Below are 17,818 nucleotides of genomic sequence, written 5' to 3'. Positions count from 1 at the left end.
AGAGAGAGAGAGAGAGAGAGAGAGAGAGAGAGAGAGAGAGAGAGAGAGAGAGAGAGAGAGAGAGAGAGAGAGAGAGAGAGAGAGAGAGAGAGAGAGAGAGAGAGAGAGATTGCCTGAATAAGAGAAAGGATTTGGATATATAGGAAAGTAAGTGAAAAGAAGGAGGAATAGGAAATGAAAAGTGCCAAAATATAAAGGAGTAAGAAAAATTAAGACAAGAAAGGGAAATAAGAGAAAACAAGGAAAAAAGAAAGAAAATAAATCGAAAACAGGAAAAAATCTATAAAATGTGGGAAAAGAACCGGAAATAATGAGAGAAAACAAGGAAAAAAAAGAAAATATATCGAAAACAGAAAAAAATCTATAAAATGTGGGAAAAGAACCGGAAATAATGAGAGAAAACAAGGAAAAAAAAAGAAAATAAATCGAAAACAGGAAAAAAATAGAAAATATGGGAAAAAACGGAAATAATAAAAAACGAAGGAAAGTAAAAGAAAATATTCAGAATTAGAGAAATTTCCTTGTGTGTGTGTGTGTGTGTGTGTGTGTGTGTGTGTGTGTGTGTGTGTGTGTGTGTGTGTGTGTGTGTGTGTGTGTGTGTGTTTATGTTTGTATGTGCATATGTTTGTTTTTCATATGAACTAGCGTGCGGGGAGGGAGACAGACTCGGTTTTTCGTACAGGTAATACAACCAACCACATCAGGCCGCTTTGTCTATAAGGAAACACAAATCTTACTAATAAAAAAAGCCATAATCGTTAATCCTACTAGTTGCTAAATCCCCTCCCAGCGGATCTCCACCACCATCATTTAGCCACCCTATTCGAAACCGCGCTACGTACTGAGACATACCCTGCGTAAATACTGGACAGGGTAAAATTAAGTGACTCAGGAGCTATTGCGTGTGCCCCCAACTACACCTCTACCTACCGAAACGTAAACCTTGAGCCGCGCGGAGACCCAAGAGGAGTCATGTGGATGCGATACTGGAGGAGGGAGAGAAGAAAGGGAGAGGAAAGGACAGGACGGGAGATAATAACCGGAAAAAGTGGTGGAGAACTCTCTGATATTTGTAATGGAAAGGAGATATAGATAGATAGATAGATAGGGGAGAGAGGGAACAAAAGGCCCCCACCGCCACATCAGGGAATCAATGGGAAGAAGAAAGTACGAGATTGGTCCTGTCGACGGAGCCAATAGGGCGGAAACCCATCACAAGTAGAAGAAAGAAGAATCAGTAAAACTTCCCATTCGCTGTCGTCGCCTTCCGTACGAGCAGCTCCCGCAAACGAGTATCAGGCAACTCTTTAACGATATAATAGAGACTGAAGTAAAGCTAGAGAGTGACGGACGCTGCTGACTCTCTGTAACGTTCCGTAGTTTCGGGGTAGTCAGGTTAATTACGTTAGGGGCACAAGGTATAGCTACGCGTGGCCTCAGTGCTGATCTCCGTTGCATTAGCCCTTGAGGTAGTTTGCATATTACGTCGTGTGCTCTGTTAGGGTTGAATTCCTTAGGTGATTCCCTTTGTGGAGGCTTGATGAAGGGTTCTCCGGCTATATAAACACCGCTTGGCATTATAAAGGGACCGAAAGGGGAAATCTATGTAAATTTGTTCCGATTAAGAAAGACGAATCCCTAGAAGTCTATGTACTTAAATCATCATGGAGGCTTCATGAGGGATTCTCCGGCCCTATACAAACACCGCCTGGCATAATAAAGGGACCAAAAGGGGAAATATATGTAAATTTGTACCGATTAAGAAAATATATGTAAATTTGTACCGATTAAGAAAGACGGATCGCTAAAAGTTTGTAGACTTATACCATTATAGAGGCTTGATGAGGAGCTTTCTACTGGTTATATAAACACCGCATGCCATAGAAAGAGACCAAGTAGGAGTCGAAAGTATAATATGTAAGTCTCTATCGGTTAATAATACAAGATGGATCCCTAAGAGTATGCGTACCTATACCAGTGTGGAGGCTTGATGAATTTTTTTTTCCGGCTACTACAATATAAACATCGTCTGACATAGAAAGAGACAAAGAAAAAAGTCAAAAATATATGTAAGTTTGTACCGATTAGTAGCGAAAGACCAATCCCGAAAAGTTAACGCACTGATTATGAAGTCTTCGAAGTACCTCTGTGGCAGCGGCTTGATGAGGGAGACTCCGGGTACATACTCTGAACAATAGGTGCCTTAGAATAGGATGGGAGAGCCGAGGGTATAGCTTTGCACCGATGAGAGGAGAGAAAATGAGAGAGGAATTTTTCTTCTACCAACGCCCTGATTAGAAAAAAAAAACTTTGAGGAAATATTAAGGTTCCATTGGCACAAGTTTAGTTAGAAGTAGCCGTTGAAGTTGTAGAGTAATTATAGTTTTTTTGTGGTAGTAGTAGCAGTAGTAATAGTAGTTTTGTGATAGTAGTAGTAGTAGTAGTAGTAGTAGTTGTTGTAGTAGTAGCAGTTGTAGTAGTTGTAGTAGTAGTAGTAGTAGTAGATGAAGAGAAAGAGGGAAGTTTTTTGATTATGGCAAATTAGGTTAAAGTTGATTATTAAAGAGAGAGAGATATAGATAGATAGATAGGTAGATAGGTAGATAGATAGATAGTTAAATAGATAGTTAGATAGATAGATAAATAGATAGATAGATAGATAGAGAGATAGGTGGATAGATAGATGACGGATCAATAGAAAGAGAAAAGTAGAAAACAAAAGAAACGAACAGCATCAAACAAACAAAAAAAACGTACGAAATAAAACTTTAAAACAACACAACATCTACGAAAGGAAAAAAAAAAATCCAGCAAATCTCAGACTCAAAACTTTTAAGACAGAGCGAGGAGAACAAGGACGCAGGAAGAGGCAGGACACAAGTTTACAGCACCAAGGGAAGAGGACACGGACTCAGGTAGGAAGAGGAAGAAAAAAAAAAAGAGAGAAAAAAGAAGAAGAAAAGGTCGAAAAGTTGAAGAGAGGACACGGCTCAGGTAGGAAGAAGAAGAAGAAAAAAAGGAAAGAAAGAAAAAGAAGAAGAAAAGGTCGAAAAGTTGAAGAAAAAAATAAACAATAGCAACAAGGAAGAAAGAAGAGACTGAGATACAAGACACAGTTACGAGAAGGAGGAAGAACACCGCTAAAGTAAAAAGAAAGATGAAGAGAGGTCGAAAAGTAGAAGAAGGAAAGAAGAAAACGTAGCAACGAGGAAGAAGGAAAAGACTGAGATACAAGACACAGTTACGAGAAGGAGGAAGAACACCGCTAAAGTAAAAAGAAAGATAAAGAGAAGTAGGAAAGTAGAAGAAGGAAAAGCCTGTATTTCCTCCTAAAGCCATTTCCTCTTCTTACTATAGGAGGGCGACGGTAAAGTAAGAAGATAGATAAAAAAAAGTTAGAAAGTAGAAGGAAAAAGCCTGCATCTTCACCACTAAGCCTCTTCTTACTATACCCTTGATTAAAAACAACAACAAAACAAAAGCAATAAGGAAGAAGGAAAGCAAACAAGATCCAAGTGAACAATAAGCATCAAAGGACGAGAATAAGAGGAAATTAGAAACGAGGGAACACAAATAGCAAAATAAAAGACAGTAAAAGGAAAAGAAAAAAAGAAAGGAAGGAGGGAGCGGTGACCTAGGACGATAAAAAAGGACGAGAGGAGCGCCGGAAAAGTAAAAGAATGAGGTCAAATGAAAGCTATGTAGGAGGAAAAATATTCATTGAAGGGATCGAGAAAGGAGGTCAGAGAAGGGCAGAGCAGCACGACAAGTCAGCTCCTACCCCCCCTGCCCTTCCTTCCTCTTCCCTTCAGTTCCCTTCCCCAGCCTCTATCTTTCCTAATCTTCCCTTCCCTTGCTTTCCTTTCCTCCGCATTTCCTCCCCTTCCCTTTCCTTTATCTTGCCTTTTCTTCTCTCTACTTCCCTTTCATCACTTTAACTTCATTTCATTCTCCCATTCCAGCCCTATTATTTTATTTTCCCTTTCTTTTACTTTCCGTTCCTTCCCTTCCCTTCCCATCCCTTCCCTTCCCTATCCCTTCCATCCCTTCCCTTCCTTCCTTTCCACTTATTTTACTCTTCATCCCTTCCCTTCCCTTCCCTTCCCTTCCCTATCCCTTCCATCCCTTCCCTTCCTTCCTTTCCACTTATTTTACTCTTCATCCCTTCCCTTCCCTTCCCTTCCCTTCCCATCCCTTCCCTTCCTTTCCTTTTTCAATTATTTTACTTCCCTTCCCTTCCCTTCCCTTCCCTTCCCATCCCTTCCCTTCCTTTCCTTTTCACTTATTTTACTTTCCTTCCCTTCTCTTCCCTTCCCTTCCCTTCCCTTCCCTTCCCTTCCCTTCCTTTCCTTTTCACTTATTTTACTTTCCTTCCCTTCTCTCCCCTTTCCTCCGTTCCCTTCCCTTCCCTTCCCCGTCCCTTCACCGCCACCACCACCACCCACCACACACGGCAGCTGCTGGACGTAACGAAGAAGAATATATAGAATGCATCCCGGAAAAATACGAAAATTGATAAACATGAAATATCTTAAAAAAAAAAAAAGAATGGTGGTGTGGTGGTGGCTAATTTTTTTTTTTTTTTTTTTTTTTTTTGCTCGCAGTTGTCAACAATTTTTTCGAGGTATTATTAGTATTTATCGCGTTACTTTTCCATGATGAAATAACTGAATTTCTGGGTATGACGCATCGACGAACCGCGCTTATTGCGAGCTTATAATTGATGAAAAAATATTGATCAAATGTGGACAAAAATAAGTGTAAAAGAGTCTTGTCTGTTTGATATTTGCTTTAGTTAAGAGTGGGTCTGTTTAATTAATATATTCATCGGAATAGTGGAGTTCTCAATAAATATATATCCATGGATAAAATCAATGAGTAGAATATCTCCTTTGCCATTTAACACATAACTGAACAAAGTAATTTAAATTTCTTAACATATTTTAAAGCTGAGAAGGTAATATAATATATAAAAATAGCATATCTCCGTGTAATTTGATATACACTTTACTCAATAATATCATTTAAGTTTAAAATAGAATTTAAAAGACTTGGTAATAAAAATTAATGTGAATCCTTCAAGGAATATAAAAAATTGGGTTTGTCTACAAACCTTTCTCAGCCACGAAGTGTCACCTCAGTAAGGCTTTCTATTTAATGAACATGAAACCTCGTTTGTGCATGACTCCCGGCTCTCCCTGCGGCCTGTTATTTATGCTCATGACTGACGTAAGTGCTTATATATCTCCCTTAATATCACAAGTGGTCTCTGGGACTTCCCTGTAATTTGATCCCACAATATTGTTGTTACGCGTAATGTTAATGCAAAAGCTCTCGACAAATATGTTTTAAGTTGCTTATGTTCCGCTGCTTAGCATTTTCCAGACACATAAAATGGAAATGTGGAGGAACAAAAGGAGGAAGGAAGGGTAGGATGAACGGAGACGCGAGGGAATAAGGAAGCGGAAGGGAATTAGAGACGAGAAGCATACGGGAAAGATACACAGAAAGAACAGAGAAAGTGGAAAAAAAGATTACACTCCAAAGTAAAGAAAAAGCAGAGAGACTAGAAGGAAAGGCAGGAAGTAGATAAAAAAAGCCGTGAGAGAGAGAGAGAGAGAGAGAGAGAGAGAGAGAGCGAACAAAAATAGATACCCGGAAAGAGAAAAAAATAAGATAAGAAAGACCGTGGAATGCAGGAAGCCAAGCAGAGAGGAGTGGCGGAAACCGAGGAGTAGAGGAGGTAATAGGAGAGGCAAGGAGAGGAGAGGAGAGGAGAGGATGGACACGGCAGAAGAAAATGAAGAATTGAAAAAGTTACTTGTTTTCAGCGGCATGTGTTCGGTCTGCCCCAACTCCCAGAGGCTTTGAGGCGGCCCTGGGAGGAAGGCACAAACAGGCTGAGCCGGTGGTGGTGGTGGTGGTTGGGTGGCGTGCCGGGGCGTGCAGAGAGCTCCGCCACCCTTCTCCACCTCTAGTGACCCAATTATCGGAGCTTCAGTTTCCTCTTACAGACAAGGCACGTAATGATGTGTATTGTATGAGGGTGCGAGCAGTGTCTAAGGTGGAGGATGTTATAGGAGGAAGGGTGTTGGTGGGTACAGCGTTTTAAATCTTGGAGTGTTGAAAATGGGTATAGGTGCCGATGGGAATGGGTTTTCACACACAACTCAATACATGTTACAATGGTAGGCTACTGGAAAGTGACCCTCCGGAGCATGCAGCCAATACCATAGCCATTTGTCTTATTTGTTTTGCATTATAAGGACAACTTTGATCCCTTATTTATTTTATGGAACGAACAAAAATCATCAAACAAACTTTTCTATTTGCTCTGTAGTGCTTTAGCGATAGCAGACTTGAAGTTCGATTATAGGAAGACTGTACAACCTAATCCTGATGTAAGGGGTACCAAGGTGCCTATGCCTAGTTAAAGGATACTTCTATTATAAAAGGCTACAAACATTGAGTTGGTGGGTGTTTGTGTCGATATGAGTTAAGTCTGGGAGGAATGATGTGTCTGTTTAGGTAGAAATGAAGTCAGTTTGGGCAGGAATGATGGGTCAGATTGCGAGGAATAATTGGGAGGAATGATGTGTCTGTTTAGGTAGAAATGAAGTCAGTTTGGGCAGGAATGATGGGTCAGATTGCGAGGAATAATTGGGAGGAATGATGTCAGTTTAGGAAGACAGAACACGTAATGATGCCATGCAGGAGAGGCGTCTGCGCGTTGTGGCTGCACCAGGATTTTTTTTTTTTGTGTGTGTGTGTGACGTGGCAAGGTCCTCACTTCCTGGACGCCTGCAAGGGCAGTGGGTAGTATAATCCCTTCTCGTGTGTCCGTGTCCGCCCGCTGGTCCGGGGTTCAGGTGCATGTTTGCCATCTCGAAAAGCGTTTGTTCACTAAGTGGCTGCAGGTGGATTGTATTTGTGCGTGGGACGGCTCTCGCTTCGACCATTTGCGTGCCCTAACCGTTGCTAATAAAATCCGCGCCCCTGTATCCGCGTCCTGTCCCTCTCTATGGCTGGTGCGGCTCCCAAGTGCATGTTTACCGGCGGAATAATCTCATTGTGCGGCTTTGCGTGGAGAGGAGACCGAAAACATAACACACACACACACACACACACACACACACACACACACACACACACACACACACACACTGTACGTAGAAAAGGAGAAAGAAAAATGTTGACGAAACGATGCTTTACCAATATAAAAGGAAAAAGGAAAACGCTAATGCTGCGCGTGGCCCCGGTGTTCATCTCCTTCACATCGGCACGAGATTGTGACGGAAAATAACCCATCATCCCGGGACGCAGGGCCAGTGTGACATCCGGGTTACCACAGTTAACCTTCCCCACGTTTCCCCGGGTACCCATTTATCGACCCGCCGGACTGAGAGGAAGAGCTGCCGGTCGACTGCCCAGGCTCTAATTTTAACACAGGCAAACGAATTCGTAGCTTGGCGTACTTACCAATGCACCACAAAAAAATGAAAGGCGTGTGTAGTATTGTAGAGTGATGCCTCGTTATCATACAGCGAAATATGGGCTCAGGGAGAAATGTGCCCCTTTAAAAAAAATGGGAAATTTTTTTGGTTTTGTCCCGTACTTTGCCGCGGATTGCCGGCGTGTTCGGCCAATTACTGCATGATTCCAAACTTCCATGCATGGCAGATGGCGTTTTGTTTTTCCTCGCTTTTTTAGGTTCGTTCTCGCTCCAACAAAGGCCTCACGGGCACGGCCAATCAAGACCTTTTTTTTGTCAGTTTCGTAGATTTTTTCCAATACTTTTTATTTTTATTTTGGCTCCTATGAGTGAGGAAAGGAGAACAACAGGTTTCTCTCTCTCTCTCTCTCTCTCTCTCTCTCTCTCTCTCTCTCTCTCTCTCTCTCTCTCTCTCTCTCTCTCTCTCTCTCTCTCTCTCTCTATCTCTCTCTCTCTCTCTCTCTCTCTCTCTCTCTCTCTCTCTCTCTCTCTCTCTCTCTCTCTCTCTCTCTCTCTCTCTCTCTCTCTCTCTCTCTCTCTCTCTCTCTCTCTGTCCACTACTACTGTTGGCTTTTTTGGTTTTTGTGAACAATATATGTAAGAAAGAAGGGACACAGCGGGGGGGGGATAGGCAGTAAAGCCTTGCGAAGGTCATTAAGAGGATCTGTTCATGTCCTCAGGATGGTCAGTACAAGTCATTAGTAATCATTCACATTATGGACACAAAGATATCCCTCCATTTAGAGCCTGTCTGCTGTCTGGAAGCTGTATTTATCTATTTTTTCACAGCAAGGTAGGCAGGACCAGGCCGGTGAAGGGTAAAAACACACCCAAAAAAGTCCGTTGGATGACGCTCCAGTTAAATAAAGAAGTATGAGAAATCAGATGAGGTCAAATTCGGGAGGAGAGGTATTTTGATACCCTCCCCTTGAAAGAGTTCAAGACGTAGATATAAGAAGTGCAGACGGACGAAGGCTGTTTTGTGATGTGTCTGGCTAGATCGCTGTTCAGAAGATTTTTGTCACATGTTGCATCTTCCGACTGTCTGTATTTCCACCATTGCACCTACAACTCTAGTCAGTGAACTAAGTAACTATAAGAAAGGTTCTAAAACTGATCAGTTGCCCAAGGAACAGCGTGGCCTACAATCATTCTTCCTTAGTTGTGACGAACCTTCCTTTCCATCCTCAGGGTGTTCTGTTACTGTTCATTGCAACAGGAGCAGCATGGCCTACAAACACCCTGTCTTTGTCGTGACGCTTGTCTTTCCTTATTTCCTAAGGATGCTGTTTTGCTGTTCATTCCCTTAAGAGGCAGCGTGACCTACATTTGCCCTTCCCTTGACCTGACCCTTGCCTTCTTTTCTCTTTTCAGAGCTCCACGATGCGCCAGGTGGGGCGGGGCGGCTGAGTGGTGGCCTCGCACGGCAGCCGCGGCACTTAAGGAACATGCCGTGGCCTGACCTTGGTGCCGAGGACCCCCAGATGCTCCTTCTGGACATCAACACGTCCGATCTGTGGACTGGAGCATCGAAAGAAACTTTAATAACCAGTGAAGACCCTCTACTGGCCGGGGGCCCCGGCAGCAATCAGAACACAACGGGACTTACAGTCGAGGCTGTGAACAGCTCGAGTGGCGGCAGTGTTAGTGTAAGAGACGAGTCGCTGGTGGTGTGGGAGATAGTGACGCTGCTGGCGATCTTCGTGCTCACCGTGCTCGGCAACGTGGTGGTGCTCTTCATGCTGCTGGTGCGCCGCAAAAAGCTCACGCGCATGTGTTACTTTATCCTGAGTTTGTGCATCTCGGACCTCATCACTGCCTTCTTCAACGTGCTGCCGCAGCTCGTTTGGGAGATCACGTACAGGTTCCGCGGCGGCGGCTTCCTTTGCAAGGCGGTGAAGTTCGCACAATTGCTTGGACCTTACCTTAACTCGTACCTGCTAGTGATGACAGCCCTCGATCGGTACCAAGTCATCTGCTACCCGCTGTCAAACTGTGCGTGGACGCCACGCAGGTCCAAGAACATGATCTACCTGGCGTGGGCGCTGGCGCTGGGCTCGTGCACGCCGCAGGTGTTCGTGTTCAGCTACCAGGAGGTGGGTGACGGTACATGGGACTGTTGGGCGTCCTTCATCCCGCCGTGGGGCACGCGCGCGTACGTCACGTGGTACGCTCTGTCCGTGTTCATCCTGCCACTCTTCTTCCTCGTCATCGTCTACACATGCATCTGCCGCACGCTATGGGTCAACTTCAAGCTCAAGCAGATGGACGTACAGCGCCACCGGTGGAACGACCTGCGGCGCCCACGACTCCTGGTGAGGCTAAGGGCCCAGAGAAACCGCTCCGATGGCGGGGAGGTGTCCACTTGCCTCCACAACCCGCGGCGGGAGAAAACAATGCCGCTGCTAGAGGCGCCCTCCACCACGTCCACCACCAGTCACAAGGCGACGACGCCCAAGGTGAACCGTCCGTCCTGCATGCGGCTACCGGCGGGCGCCAACCCTCGCTCCCATTCCATCAGGAGCATCAGCCGCGCCAAGATCAAGACGGTCAAGCTGACGGTCACGGTCATCTTCTGTTACGTGAGCTGCTCGGCGCCATTCATCTCGGTGCAGCTGTGGCACGTGTGGGACCCCGAGGCTGCCACCTCACCCTTCTACAGCGGTGAGTAGGGGAGGACACACACACACACACACACACACACACACACACACACACGTAGTGTAGTAGTTAGCACGTTCACCTCACGATCGAGAGGTTCGGGGTTCGATTTCCGGTGGGAATGCAGTGACCGTTTACTACAGCAGTGATAGATCGGTCAAAGAGGAAACTGGAGATAAAGGTACAGAGAGAAGGATAGAAACCGTAGGAGGGTTGTTTGGAAAGCAAAGATTTGTGCCAGACCCTATCAAAGGCTTTTGATATGTTTAGCGCAACTGAGAAAGTTTCACCGAAACGGCTAAAAAGAGAGGATGACCAAGAGTTAGTTAAGAGAGCAAGGAGATCGCCAGTAGAACTCCCCTTGCGGAACTCATACTGGCGATCAGACAGAAGGTCAGAAGTGGAAAGATGCTTTTGAATCTTCCGGTTAAGGATTGATTTAAAAGCTTTAGATGGACAAGAAAGTAAAGCTATAGGGCGGTAGTTTGAGGGATTGGAACGGTCACCCTTCTTAGGTACAGGCTGTATGAAGGCGTACTTCCAGCAGGAAGGAAAGGCAGATGTTGATAGGCAGAGACGAAAGAGTTTGACCAGGCAGGGTGTCAGCACGGAAGCACAGTTTTTTTAAGGACAATAGGAGACACTCCATCTGGTCCATAAGCCTTCTGGGAGTTGAGGCCAGAGAGGGCATAGAAAACATCATTCTTAAGAATTTTAATAACAGGCATAAAGGAGTCAGAGGGGTGATGAATAGGAGGAATTTGCCCAGAATTGTCCAGAGTGAAGTTGTTACAGAAAGTTTGAGCGAAGAGTTCAGCTTTAGAGATAAATGAGACGGCGGTGCCGCCGTCAGGATTAAGGAGAGTAGGGAAAGATGAAGTGAAATTGGAGATATTTTTAGCTAGGTGCCAGAAGCCTCTGGAAGAATTAGAAAAAGCAAGGTTTTGACATTTCCTATGGATGAAAGAACTTTTGGTAAGTCGAAGAAGTTATGCAGAAGTAAGTTATGCAGAACGTTCCGTGTACTGTCAAGTGTTTGTTTCCCGGCGCCGCGTGAGGCAATAAAGGAGAGAGGAGGCAAACAGGTGTGTGTGCTTTGTTTGTCTCCTATCCCACGTGCATCACCGCCTCGTGTGTATCGGCAAGACAAATACATACTAGGTGGCCCCAGGAATTCCAGTAATCTTATCCTTGAACTCTAATCTGAACGCCTCTGGAAACGTCGTCAGCCCTCAGCGGCAAGAGAACGCGAGATCCACGTCTGTGTTGCTATTACGGAAATGTCAGTTATCCCCAAGAGCAGTCAGTCATCAAAAGAAATCGAACACGCGGAATTCTCGTTTGCTATTTTTGGACAGCGCCGACCAGTTGCCATTCGCTCCAGGGATGAGGAAGTCGGGATAACAAAAAGTCAAATACTGATGCTTATGGCAGTGCTTCTTACGCAGAGTTGGTGGCTAACATTCATAGGGATCTGAGGCCACTAAACGTATGGGGAATTAAATCATCTGTCAGTGGGAATAGAACGCTGGACCCACGTCTGTATTACCATTATGGAAATGTTAATCACCTAAAAAAACAGTCAACAGGAAAAAAAAAAAAAACACGTGACTTGTTTGTCTTGCTGGGAAAGTGCCTCAAAACGACAACTCATATATGACTCTACCGGCCGCTTTCCCTCCAGCCTCCCCTGCCTGGCCCGCACCACTTACTGACAGCGGTGTCCGGGGTAATTATCAGCAAAGGTTTCATTTTTCATACACGTGCCAGTAATTACGGCGACCTGAAATGTTACACCCACTTGTCACTCTTTGTACGCGTTGTTATGGTGTTTAGGCTTTAATTCTTTTCTTTTATGTATTTTCCGTTTTATATTCACATATTTCCACATTTTTTTGCATAAGTTCCCTTCATTCACTTATATTTATAATTTTTTTCTACTTTTCGTCACCTGCTATAAGTTTCATTATAATATCTAATTTAGAATGATTTTAGTATTTGTATATTTCCTTTTTTCCATTTTATCATTTGTAATATGCGCTTTTATGAGGTTTAGTTCGGAAATAGTTTTTTTTTTGGCATATTCATATTTTCGCATCATACAGCTACCAACGAAAAAAAAAACACTCGAAAATACTAAATAAAACTAGAAAACAAATAATATGTAATGATGAAGCAACATATAAAAATACAACTCCAGTTACTCCGAAATGCGAATGATAACTTATTCTTGGGAAAAAAAAAGTCCAGATTGCTGTTCTTAACTTTCTAAAATTTTCAGCTAAGCATTTTGCAGATCATGAAACGAAGAGAGGAATTCGAGTTTGAAGATGAGGGAGGGAGATAGATAGATAGATAAACAGATAGATAAATAAGTAGATAGAGTATTATTATTATTATTATTATTATTATTATTATTATTATTATTATTATTATTATTATTATTATTATTATTATTATTACTATTATTATTATTAGTAGTAGTAGTAGCAGTAGTAATAGTAGTAGTAGTAGTAGTAGTAGTAGTAGTAGTAGTAGTCGCATCATCATTTTGGCATTAGTTTGTAAAGAATGTTGAAGTTTTCGAGCCAACATTATATTCTGATTAACTTCCCTCTCTGTATTTTCTATATATAGCTGGTATTGTGCGTCCTGAGAGAAAGTGAACCTTAATAAGAATAAAAAGTATGTGTGTGTGTGTGTGTGTGTGTGTGTGTGAGAGAGAGAGAGAGAGAGAGAGAGAGAGAGAGAGAGAGAGAGAGAGAAAGTCTTATCATCTCCTTCTGTGGGCGCCTAATGAAACAGAATACACAAAACGTAAATCGGGACTATTGCGTATTTTATCACAAATGTTTTCTGTTATCCTGTACTTAGATCGCCGCAGCATTTTGAAGGAGCGTTGTGACTCCGTTTTTTAACCCTTATTTTTCTCTTTTAAGTTATCACCGGCTTTAGTAATTCAGTGTCGTGCCGCGTTGCCTTTGCATTGTTTCAACATTTACGTGTTTTGCTTTTGCTACTGTTGGTGGGTGGTGACGCTCTTGTTGCTGTTGTTGATGCCGATGTTGCTGCTGTTGTTATCGTTGTTATACAGTTTGTGCTTGTTTCGTACCCTCCCCTTTCTCTCTCTCTCTTGTTATCGTTGTTGTTGCTGTCAATGGCAGGCTTGTACAGTTTATGCTTGTTTCGTTCCCTCCCCCTTCTCTCTCTCTCTCTCTCTCTCTCTCTCTCTCTCTCTCTCTCTCTCTCTCTCTCTCTCTCTCTCTCTCTCTCTCTCTCTCTCTCTAAAGAGAAAATATATCGTCATCGCCAGCCAGTAATTTATTTCATCAATTTTCTGGAAACATTAAATTTATGTTTAGTATGATTTTACATGTAGGCAACAGTTCCGCTCAACACTCGTGCATGCTGTACCTGACGATGCAGTGACACGCTTACTGATTTACTAATTTCTTGTTAATCCTTTGGCCGTTGACTTCCATACGACTATGGTCGATCGACTCTAACTTGAGCTTGTGGCTTGGGCCGGGGCTCCCCCCTTTGATTACACATCTAGCGATGACCTGCGCATGGCGATCTGTCTCACTGTTAGTCTGTACGTTATCTATTTATGGATTATATATATATATATATATATATATATATATATATATATATATATATATATATATATATATATATATATATATATATATATATATATATATATATATATATATATATATATATATATATATATATATATATATATATTCATAATACGACTGCATGGTGTTATGAATGGCTTGGGATATGAGGGAAAGACAGCGACTCTGTAAACCTTCTTATTCACTTGGCAACGTGGCTCATGCGATGGTGCCGCACCATTCACCCCTCCGCCACCATGGAAGATTCACATAGGTCTCACTCTTGCGTCCTGCACAGCCAAGCAAAATATATTATATATAACGTATATATATATAAGAGAGAGAGAGAGAGAGAGAGAGAGAGAGAGAGAGAGAGAGAGAGAGAGAGAGAGAGAGAGGGGGGGGGGGGGTAGAGAGCTCCTCTGAAGAGATGAGATGAGGTGATGTGGCAGTAGTGTGGCTCAGGGGAGCCGTGCCTAAAGGCTCTAGTTAGAGTCGATCGACTTTAGGAGACATTTTCTGCTTCGTTCATAAAACGCGGGATTCAGATGCTAATTATACTAACTCTGGCCTTGGAAGGGACTCTTTACACCTGCGTGTTGCCTGTTGTAAACCGAAGAATAGGAGGCCAGCACTGTGTATGATATTGGCTATGGATGCAAGATAGAATACATATAGAAAAAAAAAATTGGGGATTCTGAAGAAAAAAAACCCTTCATTGTAACTCTACGCTGGCCATTATGAGTCGAGTGATAAGGGAAGTATTATATATCTTCATGTAGATTTTTTTTCAGATCACACACACTCACACACACACACACACACACACACACACACACACAAACAGCCAGCTGGACGGGTCAGTGAGGATCGCACAAAAATCCCTACCATGAGCCAAACCTCATCGTATCTCATTATCGCGTTGCTCATTATGACTCAAGTGATTAAAGAAGGTATTATATTTTTTGCAGTTTATTTTTCTTTTTCAAACCACTTTCTAGGTGTCGGATTCCGCGGTCTGCGGCTGCACGAAGCTTTGGAGTCTCACTCAGGACGGACGAATGAACTTTCCTCTCGTTCGCATGATTCGTTTCCTCTCGAGGTAAAGTTTGCGCTCTGATCACAAGTCAAGCACTGCTTTGTCCGTTCAGGTGACTTTAAATGAAGAGGAAAAATGTGAGTGGAACGAATAACGAGAGTAGAGACGGAAAAAAATATAAAAAGGACTTTGCTGTCTGAGATTAAAAGTTATATTTTTGATTTTGACACTTTACGCTCCACTTTAAGGTGTCAAACTTCCTTGCCTCACTGCATGGAGCTTCGAAGATTTACTGGGGATTATGAATCCTTCATGATATCGTGACTCACTTTCGACAAAAAAAGTTTGCGTGCCAATTCCGATTTTTCAACAAATTCAGTTGTGAAATTTCAAGCAGAAACTAAATAAAGATCAAAGGGTGGAGGAATAGCGCTGACGAGTCAATGAACATCCTCTTCTCGTACATGTGATTCATTTACTTCAAACACTGATTCATTATTGTGAGAAGTCCAATTAAAACTAAAGGTGAAGAAGGATGTAAGGGAAACGAATAGTATCATCTTGAAGATGAATAACAGGGAAATTAGTGAGGAAGTCTATCTCATTTCTGATACTGTGTGCATCTGGCAGATAGACACTGTTCCTCCTCCTCCTCCTCTCCCTCCTGCTCCTCCTCCTCCTCCTCCTTCTCGTTGGTATTCCGCGGACCTGCCAGGCGGGTGCATTTACTCGACGGCAGTCACAACGAGGTTCTAAAAATAAACGACCTCGCAAATACCACCACCTCTTGGGCTATTCAACACCAAACCACACCATCATCTCGCGTCTCACCACCATTACCACGCCGACCACACCACACCCATCTTGCTAAATTCTGTCATCAAATAATCGAAAATTAGGCTTCGTTTTAATGAGCTACACCACCACGCCTACCCACCACCATCATCACCAGTTAACATCGCCACCATTATTATCAAAACCAGTATTATCACCACCAAAAGCAAACCACCTCTCCAGTGCTATCACGAAGTCACTATCACCATCACCACCACCATCATCATCTCCATTACTGCTATTAACATCCGGAACTACAACCCACTCACCTCGTTAATACTATTGGGCTACGTGAAACCCATATCAAAATCACATTGCGACTACTGCCACTACTCATACCATCACTACCATTTTTATTACCTTGAGGACCTCGTGACGCAACCTTACGGACGCAGCACAAACACCAACCATAAAAATAACGCGATGAGTGGATGAACATATTATAAAGTAAAGAGAGAAGATTAGTGAAACATTACTTATGATGTTAGAATAATCTTTTCATCATAATGTTTCTCCCCGCTGTGCAAATTCGAGACTAATACATAAAAAAATGGTCGTGGTGCGGGAGAAATATTGCATTTTCCTTCGTGTTGACAGGAAGATTGGAGCGGTGAGTGGTGGGGGTGGGCTGAGTGATAAAGAGAGTGCCGGTTGGTGTTGGTCCTAATTTTGCTCTTTTGTCCATTTCAGGCGCGGCTTTCACCATCCTCACGCTTCTTTCGTCCCTCAACAGCGTCGTCAACCCATGGATCTTCCTTGCCTTCAACGAGAACTTGTTACAGATATTGCGGAGCATCTGCACCTGCCGCTTCAACATGCGCTGGGGGCCCTGGGCTAACCAAACCTTCAGGAGCTCAGACAGCAACAAGAACTTCAGACTGACGGTGTTCACGACGACAGAGGCAGACCACCCGCCAGCCTCGCACAGGCCTTCCCTTTCGCCGGGTCACACTGTCACCCTGTGCGAGAGTAGTAACGGCTGCTAACTGCGTGAGGCGGCGAGGACCAGCAGTGTGCATTGGCGAGGGCCCTGCGTTCGTGCTATAATGCGTAGGACAGAGAAATTTGAGAAAAGAAAGGAGAATGGAGATTGCACAGCAGTTGAAAATGTGTAGAGGAGAGCGTTCCATCTGCATGAGGCGGCGAAAACGGGGCCGAGAGTGGCTGTGTGCAGTGTGGGGGATCGGCCATCGTGTTATTATGCAAACGAAGCCAGAAGAAGTGAAAACTATTGGAGATGGAAAAGAGGAAATAGTCATCGTGAAAATCCTGCTGTTTGCGTGAGGTGGCGTGGACTTGCAAATTGTTGGGACAGGGGGTCAATTTTCGTGCTATTTAGGGATGATAGTGAAATTGAAAAATAAGATAGGAGAGACTGCTCTAGTCACAACGCAAAAGCGCTACGAAAACGGAGAAAAAAAAGGAAAAAAAGGGGAGGGGTTGAGAGAATTGTGCGAGTATGAGTTTAGGAAGAAAAATCGCTACGTGTGGCCCTCGTCGGCGCAGTACCACTCGCTGCTAAACTCGCTGCCTTGACTCCGGAACAAGAAGACGAACCATCACACTAACGTTCACATTAACATTCAGCCGAGACGATGACGGCTCCTCTGGCTTCTCCACGCACCAGCCCTGGGCGTCGCGGAGCCTCCAAGCACCACGTCTTTGTTCTCGAGGGGGACGAGAGAGCCGGCGAGGTGCTGGGAGGCGGCCTGCGGGGCTGTGGTGGAGGCGCTGTGCAATGCATGGCAATACACAGCAATGGTTCCAACCCACACAGTTTTTACCTGGCGCTGACGGGTGTTGCTCAGGACGGTGTGACTCTCCTTCGTGGTTCTTGTGTCTGACGAAGCTGGACTTAGTAAAATGAAAACACACAGGGGCGCCTTTATAATTTTGTCTCCTGAGTGGACAGCTGGCCAAACATAACATCGCTGGCCTGTTGTTATCGGCAATGTTCACGGGAAGGCTGCGTGTGGATCCTTTCTGTGTCTGGTATTCAATATTCTCCGCTTAATCTCGTTACCTGTGAACGTGTTCCATGCATTTGTACAAAACTAAATATCTCGATTCATTTTCTCTCATAAGTACAAGTTTTGGGTGACAAATGGACGTTTCAGATGGAAGAATTATACGTAGGGGATGTTTTTTGCTTAACAGGGGAAGGAA

General features: G+C 43.7%; 1 protein-coding gene across 4 annotated transcripts in view; it reads left to right on the top strand.

The window, feature by feature from the left end:
* The window catches only part of LOC127001568 (vasopressin V1a receptor-like), a 45,597-nt gene extending 28,069 nt beyond the window's left edge, over window positions 1–17,528 (top strand). For all 4 annotated transcript variants that reach the window (XM_050866321.1, XM_050866317.1, XM_050866319.1 and 1 more), the window contains exons 2-3: window positions 8,867–10,156; window positions 16,343–17,528. In XM_050866321.1, the coding sequence (XP_050722278.1) occupies window positions 8,941–10,156; window positions 16,343–16,638 (1,512 nt within the window). In that variant the 5' untranslated portion in view covers window positions 8,867–8,940 and the 3' untranslated portion in view covers window positions 16,639–17,528. The remainder of the gene's footprint in view (window positions 1–8,866; window positions 10,157–16,342) is intronic.
* The last annotated feature ends 290 nt before the right edge of the window (window positions 17,529–17,818 follow it).

This window comes from Eriocheir sinensis, chromosome 21 (assembly GCF_024679095.1).
Source record: "Eriocheir sinensis breed Jianghai 21 chromosome 21, ASM2467909v1, whole genome shotgun sequence".
Lineage (NCBI taxonomy): Eukaryota > Metazoa > Arthropoda > Malacostraca > Decapoda > Varunidae > Eriocheir > Eriocheir sinensis.
The sequence above is the reverse complement of the archived record's forward strand: the minus strand, read 5'-3'. Positions and strand labels throughout refer to the sequence as shown.